Below are 8,282 nucleotides of genomic sequence, written 5' to 3' on the forward strand. Positions count from 1 at the left end.
AAATGCCTCTTCACATGGTTCGGCTTAACGAACTACTGTTTTGTTTATTCTTATATTTTTTTCAAACACATTCCTGTAACCCACCACCAGTTACCATGGCGACAGACGTCTGGGTCTGGTCATTGACCTTATTTGTTTGGAATGGAAGAAGAACAGGAAGAAACTGCGCAAAAACAACACGATTTTCTTAGGTAAACATAATTAAATGTTGTAAATAACTAAAGCAAAGACTTGTTAAACGGAATGTGTTGGCATCCTATACGATAACTCCTTTTACTGGAATGTACGGGCAGATCCTGTACTATAATTCCTCTCTTGGAGTACTGACACTTTCTATACAATAATTCTTTTTCCTGGAATGTATGGGGCAGTTCCTATCCTACACGATCAGTGTGGAGTATCTGGGCGCTTGGCGAGCCAGGCGGCGACTCCCTCGTTGGCCGTGACCGTGTCCATGACCTTGGCTAGTCTGGGGAGGCCGTCCAGAGCGCCGGGCAGCACTGCCAGGACCTTGGACATGACGTCATAGAACACCAGGTCGGCCCAGGTCAGCTGCGAAAGGAGATCGAAAGGTTCATGAGCCTTCTTAGCAGAAAAAATCTTTCTACACCATCTACTTTCTACACAATCTTTCTACACCATTTCTGTGCATGCACACAGTTGAGCAACTACTTGTACGTGACACAGAATTCGAAACAAATATTCAATTCTATCCTGCAACCTGTTACATAATGTAATCCAACACCACAGGGTGGTTGCTGTAGCACCAGTTACCACAGCGACAGCCGTCTGGTCTAAGCCATTGACACTTTTTTGTTTGAAGGAAAAGGAACAGAGCAAAAACAACATATTTTCATTCTGGATTATGGTAAACATGATATTGAAATTAGCTGGTGCGATTGGTAAATGCATTATCATCACAGACATATGCCTATGCATATTCACTGTCAAAATAATTACAACTCTAGAACTGCGTAATGTCTAAAGACAGGACTATTTATAATTAATATAAATTTTAGCAATGTGTAACCAATAATGCTTTAATAATGATACCCGTTCGACTGCATGTTGTATTTTAATAATATATTGTGTTGGCCACAGCGCTATTCAGGCATCCAGTAAGGTTGCCTGCGATGCTGGAGTCATCATCGATCAGAGTGTACTTTACATTTACCTCTTTCTATGTATACATGCACTTAGAACTGTACAGGATCTTCTACTTTGAACAAACACATATGTTCTACTATCATCATGATGATACTCACACTATCGCCAACAAGATGACCATGTGGTCCACACAGTTTCTCGTACTTGCCGAGGAAGTCGGGAGCAAAATCTGCAAGTTCTTTCTTGCACTGTTCCTACGGTATGCAAAGCATTCTCAGGATTAAAAAAATATATTATATTGAACTAGAAGAAGATGTACAAGTGTATCTGATCTGCATTCCTCTCAAAAATCGTTATGTATTCCTCGTCATGACTATCAAGGGTAATGATGCATTTATTTTTCAAAGAGTCGGACATTTCATCTCCCACTGCCTCCTGAGAAGAAGTCAAACCCCCTAATAGCATGGCAAGAATAGTTTAATAGAATAGCATAGAATAGAATAGATTAGAATAACAGTTACTTTGTTCCTATTACCTGGTCACATATTGTATATCTACTTTTTACCCTGTATGTATACCAACGTTATTAGGTTTAAGTAGAGAGAGTAGGTTCTATAAGTATATCGTACACGTAGAAGTTTATGTTAGCAGTTTATGTTAGCAAATAGTCTTATAAGTTATATCACCACATTTTTCTTGTTAATGTCTGTATGCAATTAGCCCTCGGGCATGAATTTGCAATAAACATCTCTCTATTAAAGAACCTTTAGCCCATGTAAAGAAGTCGCGTATTAACGCCCCCCCCCCCAAAAAAAAATAATCGTATCCGCAAGATTTCTGCGAAGGAGGCTAAGCAATAATGCGGTGTACCTTTCTGTAGCCTCTATCACAGGGGATGCAAATTGGTTCGCTAAAAAGTACAATTTGCCGCACCCGAACCCCTGGTAGGGGCAAAATGTACTCTCTAGGGGACCAACTCCCCTGGCATGTTATCCCTCTATTTGGCCAATTTCTACTCTTTCAGCCGCCTCCCGAAGCCTGGTAGAGGCTACCTTTCTGTCCTCAGACGCTTTCCGGATCACCGCCTGCTTTCCTCTGAGGTCGTCGATCCCGTCCACCAGCATGTCGGCATGCGCTTGCTCTAAAGCAGTCTTCCCTGCTAGACCTGGCAAAGTGGGAGAGATCATGGAGAAAGCGTACGATACATATTAGAACACAACACGAATATTCCGCATCACCCTCGGTCCCAGCCCGACTGAGGCTCGGTGGCCGATGTCATAACCACCCGATAAAATACATCTTTCAATGCGAATTGTGCCAAAATTTGGTATGTCTAGACAAAAAATGTAACAACATCAACTCCAACGTATTCGAATTTTCGAAAGCGGCGCGCGCGAAACGCGTTCGATTATTCCACGGGAACATTTGGAAGCCCGGGTGACAACCAGACGCCCGGGTTATGTTAACGTTAACTGTACCCGAGGTACCAGCCCGACCGGAGCTAGGGAGATCCGACCCGCGGCCGGGCTGGGACCGACAAAAATCATTTGTAGCAGACAGCATCTTTCCTTGGTGCTGAAATAGAAGTCATTCATTTGTATGACAAGCTTTTATAAAGAATTTCTTTAGCTTTTGTTATTATTTTATTATTGTAAACAACATCAGCGGGATACAAGTGAGCTGAAGGAAGTGACGGTTGACTTAACCGGATGCGTTTGTCATGTCTGTCAAGTTAAATTCACTTATGTCAGTTGTACACAAGGAAAGTTGAAATTAGATTCTTCTTTCTTCAAACCTTTTTTCTCTTCCTCCTCCTTTCCCTCCTTTTTCCTTTTACTACCGCACCCCCTTTTGTTCTTTATCCCCTTTTCCTGGCCGAGGTTTTATGAAATAAGCCTATGTTTTGTTTTGAATTATCTAATGGTTACTTATTTACAATTTGTTAATAATTTCTTATCATTTGCCTTCATTGTCATTTTAAGTATTTCAGTTAATTTGTGATTGCTATTTGTTAGGAGGAGGGCTAGAAAGCCTAAAGAGCTTCCTCTCCTGCACGGTGTTTTTAATTTAAAATAGGCCATGTTGATTTGATTATATGGATGATATCCGCGCGCGCATGAATTTTCGGCCGTTTCCAAAAAAAAAAAAGTTTTCAACCATACTGTAAATAGTACAAAACAGTTGCAAAATGAGCAAAAATATACCATAAGTTACAAAAAAATTGATAAAAACTATACCAATGTCGTAGAATGCCAAAATCAAACGAAAAAAGACGAAATTGTAAAGAAATGAACTTGAAGACTAGATTATTCGCCAAACCATATTCTGTGCCATTTGCTCAACCCTCATGACCACGTAGATTTCATAATGAAAAGAACTTTTTTTTTGCAAAACTTTTTTTAATCGCACGCGCGCATCAGTTTTGGGGCTCCCGGAGGATGTCATCCATATAATCAAATCAACATGGCCATATATAAATAAATAAATAGAATAAAATATATTTGACGTGCTTTCGCGACTCACGTACCGGTCTCCTTGGCAGCGAAGCGCGCAATGGCCATGCTCTGGCAGAGGGTGACCCCGCCCACCTCTAACACCGGCAGCTGGCCCATGGGGGTGTCTGGAAGAGACATCAATGACTATCAGTAAGTGGGGTATTGGCTTAGCCCATTTGTATCTGTATAGCCGGTATAACCACCCTTCCGCGTAACACACCAGCTTCTGTATCTGTGTAGCCGGTATAACCACCCTTCCGCGTAACACACCAGCTTCTGTATCTGTGTAGCCGGTATAATCACCCTTCGGCGTAACCGGCTTAGAAGGCACGCGGCGCGGCGGCAGCTGGCTATACATGTATGTAGAAGCTGCAGCAGATCTTGCCAGTAATTTAGTCAACACTGTGTAGTACTCTTAGAACCTGTATAGTATTATACTAGACAGCTGCTCATTGTACTCTTTATAAATGTATAGCGTAGCTTAGCACGTACACGTAGAGGTGTAACGTTACTATTTCTTTAATAGTCAGTAGTGATATGCAACACTCTGCCAGACATAGCACCAGTTGAGCCTATATGTAGAATTTTGATAGACCCATGCTAGATAGTAATCTTATTATCTGCCATCATGACATTGTACCTGTTACAATCGTTGTGCAATAAACCTTGACTTGACTTGACTACTAGAATATTACACCGAACGACTTGTCAACGTTACACCTAGCCATTGTTCGTATGGTCGGTTTGAAGAGGCGGTCGCTTGTACCGTAGGTTTGACTGTACCACTACACATTGTGACATGTACACGTAAACATATTCCTCGCCCCTCCCCTTCCGTCAACAGTCAGCCTCTACCAGGTGTCAGAAAGAGTAGAAAATCGGCCAAATAGACAGATATAAAACATGACAGGGGTGCGGCAAATGTACTCCGAGTCAGCGCCCGAACCAACTGCCCTGGCATGTTCTCTGTCTGTCTGTCAATTCCATTCCAGCGGCTTCTAAGGTCTTCTATTGAAGGCTAGGTAGAGGCTACTCAGGACGTACTAGGTTTGAGATCAGGCCACTTGTCCCTGGGTATCCTGACGTCCTCGTACTCCACTCCTGCAGCAGCGAACACCAGCCTGGTCGCCTCCGCGCGAGCCCTCAAGTTGAAGTATATCAGTCTGTATTTGGGCTGAGCCATGTCTGTATGACCTGTACGGCGTGTATAAAAGAAAAGTGTAGGTCAAAGGCCGGTAGGATGTTGACCTTTTAATGTTGTGCTCAACCATACACAACGTGCTACACTCGGGAGTTCCTAGTCTCTACCAGGCACCGCGGATCGCCGGAAAAATAGTAGAAATTGGCCGAAATAAAGGGTTAGTATAACAGAGAAGATCCCGGGCCATAGAAGATCCAATTTGCGACCCTTTATTTCGACCAATTTCTACTATTTTTCCAGCGATCCGCGGTGCCTGGTAGAGGCAAGGAGGTTAAAAAAAGGGATTCGACGGCAAAGTCAAGTGTCAGTCATCTTGGATATCTTTCTAGTATGGCGTTCCAGAATTGATATAATCCTTGTATACAATAGCCAGATTATTATGGCTTCACCACAAAGTGGTGAAGACATATTGTGTTCCCTCATGTTTCTTCTCCTTCTCCTCCTCCTCCTGCCATTTCTTTAAATGGATTCATCTCTGCCATTTTCAGGCCAAATAACACGAAATTTGGCATGAAGGTAGAGTGGGCAAATACCCTGACGCGTTTTTTTTCATTTTTTTGAAAAATTGTTTTATTTGGGTTTTTTGGCCATTTTCAGGCAAAAAATATACATTTTGAGATCTGGTTCCCAGGTACTAAAACCAAATGACCTGAAATTCGGTATGGGGATACCTTGGACATATGTCTACAAAAAGTCATTCAAGCTTTTGACATACACCACTTTATAATTGGGAAAAATAAGGCTTTTTGGCTATTTTCGGACCAAAAATGTACATTTTTGGCTCCTGTGCCCTAATATTAAATCTGAATGACCTGAAATTCGGTATGGGGATACCTTGGACACATGTCCAAAGAATGCCATTCACGATTTTGACATATACCACTTTAAAATTGTGTAAAATAGGGCTTTTTTGCTATTTTCGGACCAAAAATTTACATTTTTGGCTCCTGTGCCCTAATATTAAATCCGAATGACCTGAAATTTGGTATGGGGATACCTTGGACACATGTCCAAAGAATGTCATTCACGATTTTGACATACACCACTTTAAAGTTATGTAAAATAGGGCTTTTTGGCTATTTCCGGCATTGGAAGGTTCCATTGCTGCATGGGGGTGTAGACTATTGGCAGCCATCGTAGGATAGATCCATTTTCGGTATGGGGGATGTGGTGAAGCCATCTGCTGCATTTGCTCTCAAGCAAATGTCGGCCTTTCTAGTCTTTCATTTATTTTACACTCACCTCTCCTGCTCACTTCTAACATATCTAAAGTTAACTTTTTCTATAATTTATCTATCTATCTATGGTAATCACTCGAGATCTTTATTTGCAATCAGATACATATACATGTACAGATACAGATTCATGTACAGGTATATACAGATACAGATTTTCCGAGTACGCCCTACACCAGGCAGGTGCTTAATAACAACAACTTATTTATGTGCGAGACTCAAAGTAGTTTTTGAACGAAATTAAAAGCAAGGATTAAAGTAAAGCAAGCAGATTGCTTGATTTGCAAACATTAAAGAAACTTCTCGCAGGCTAGACTTATCAAATGAACACGTAATCGTTTTACTCGCTAAATATTGAAGCCAGTAGTCTACAAATGGCGAGACTGTTGTAATTGTATTGATTTTTCTTTGATTTTGATATCTATATTTCACTACGTACTACAGGAGTAAGACACTTCGAAAAAATAAGCCTTTATACCACTTTCTTCACTTTGCTCAGGTGAAAATAATAAGTATTGTATCGTCCCGTGTTGGTGGTGGCATCAATATAAGTTGAAAAAACTTGAGTGTGCCGTCACCACATCCTGTGATTAGGTGTTGGAATATACAAAAAAAAAGCCTTAACCTCTGCTCAGAGAGTAGCAAAAGTATATCCAGTTGCTTGAGTAACAGTTTTTTTGCGTAGCTTATCACTTGGATTTCTAACCTTCACCTAAAGTAGCAAAAGTAGTTGATTTTGTATCAAACCAAACCAAAGTACACAGCAGCGGACTATTATTCTTAATGGTTGAGTAGACATAGCTTGTACCATAGGTACACTGGTGAATTTATTATACCATCAAAGCAAATCAATGAAGGAGCACCATCGCACAATTGTGCTATGCGTATACATGTACAAAAATGTACATGTGCAAAAATGTATATCTATAAATCTACATCTACATTGTAGTGGTCAAAGCCCCTGGTGGGATAATGTACAGGAGACTGGTGAAAAACTAAGAGTGAGCTGAAAAAAACAGAAGCTGTTGTGTTACGCCGAATGGCGGTTATACCGGCTATACAGATACAGAAGCTGGTGTGTTAAGCCAAAGGGCGGTTATACCGGCTATACGGATACAGAAGCTGGTGTGTTACGCCGAAGGGCGGTTATACCGGCTATACAGATACAGATACAGAGCCTCAGAGGTCACATCGATGTTTACTTGCTGATTTTATCATTACTACCCTAAAGCTTCTAACGCGCTTGCACACATACACAAAGGGCAGAAATTGCATAGTTTTTGTAACAACACAGTTCCTGAGTCTATAAAATTCCTACAAGCTGGCCTTAGATTTTATCATTTAACTTCTCATCACATTCTTGTAGCCTGACTACAACACACTTCTAGCTAGCCTTAAGTTACCAAACCTATTATAGCTCCCAAGTCCTACATCAGTATTTGCGGAGAGGATGTAGGACTCGGGAGCTATAATAGGTTTGGTAACCAGGCTAACTTTTAGCAGCCCTTCCATTGGTCTCTGGGAGGAGGGCCAGTGAGTTCCTGAGAGATTGTGTAACACAGTACTGCCTCTACCAGGCTTTGGGAGGCGGCTGGAAAGAGTAGAAATTGTCCAAATAGACAGATAACATGCCAGAGGAGTTGGTCTGCTAGAGAGTACAGTTTGCCGCACCCGAAACTGTACTCTCTAGTGGATTAACTCCCCTGGCATGTTATCTGTCTATTTGGACAATTTTTACTCTTTCCAGCCGATTCCTAAAGCCTTGTAGAGGCTATAACACAGGCTAGACGTACACTGTGTGACATCATAACTAGTCTTGTACAGGGTACAAAGTATGGTACCTACTGTACTAGTGTAATTATTTACCACACTTTCATAGGGCTAACTAATAGAAGAGTGAGTGTAACACTGTGGTTATAACACAGGCCAGACGTACCCTCATGCCCGTAGCCAGGATTTTTAATGGTCTTTCCACTACTTGAGGGACCAGCGAGCGCCTAGTTCCTAGGGGGGTCCAGGGGCATGCTCCCCCGGGAAATTTTGAAAAATGAACCCTCCAAATTGGCATTTCCTGCGTTTTTGAGAGGATTTCAGAGGAAAAATCAGAGATAACTTTTTATTCAATGACAAAGTAGGCAGTTTTTATACGATTCCAGGCCCACTGATGATACGAATCAGTCCATCTAAAGAGAAATCTTGTACATTGTGTACCTTTAGATAAAAAGTGGACCTTCGAGCCTTCCC

At 41.5% G+C, this 8,282-nt stretch overlaps 1 protein-coding gene across 1 annotated transcript; it reads right to left on the minus strand.

Annotated features, from left to right (window-relative positions):
* Nucleotides 1-81: 81 nt before the first annotated feature.
* Nucleotides 82-4,911, minus strand: LOC109487960 (hematopoietic prostaglandin D synthase-like). Its single transcript, XM_019792081.1, has 5 exons — nt 4,647-4,911; nt 3,635-3,727; nt 2,160-2,272; nt 1,266-1,361; nt 82-552 (listed from the first exon to the last, which is right to left on the minus strand). The coding sequence occupies exons 1-5, from the start codon at nt 4,783-4,785 to the stop codon at nt 388-390; spliced, it is 606 nt and encodes a 201-aa protein (XP_019647640.1). The 5' UTR covers nt 4,786-4,911; the 3' UTR covers nt 82-387.
* Between the last annotated feature and the right edge of the window lie 3,371 nt (nt 4,912-8,282).

Source organism: Branchiostoma belcheri, unplaced genomic scaffold, assembly GCF_001625305.1.
Source record: "Branchiostoma belcheri isolate BF01 breed outbred unplaced genomic scaffold, Haploidv18h27 scaffold90, whole genome shotgun sequence".
NCBI lineage: Eukaryota > Metazoa > Chordata > Leptocardii > Amphioxiformes > Branchiostomatidae > Branchiostoma > Branchiostoma belcheri.

What these genes read in the sequence shown, in the direction of transcription:
- LOC109487960 (XM_019792081.1), bottom strand. Translation starts at nt 4,785, where the DNA reads ATGGCTCAGCCCAAATACAGACTGATATACTTCAACTTGAGGGCTCGC. An exon ending in GTGGCCTGATCTCAAACCTA is followed by an intron (nt 3,728 to 4,646) that starts GTACGTCCTGAG and finishes TGTCTCTTCCAG; the next exon opens with ACACCCCCATGGGCCAGCTG. An exon ending in GTCATCTTGTTGGCGATAGT is followed by an intron (nt 553 to 1,265) that starts GTGAGTATCATC and finishes CTCCTTTCGCAG; the next exon opens with CTGACCTGGGCCGACCTGGT.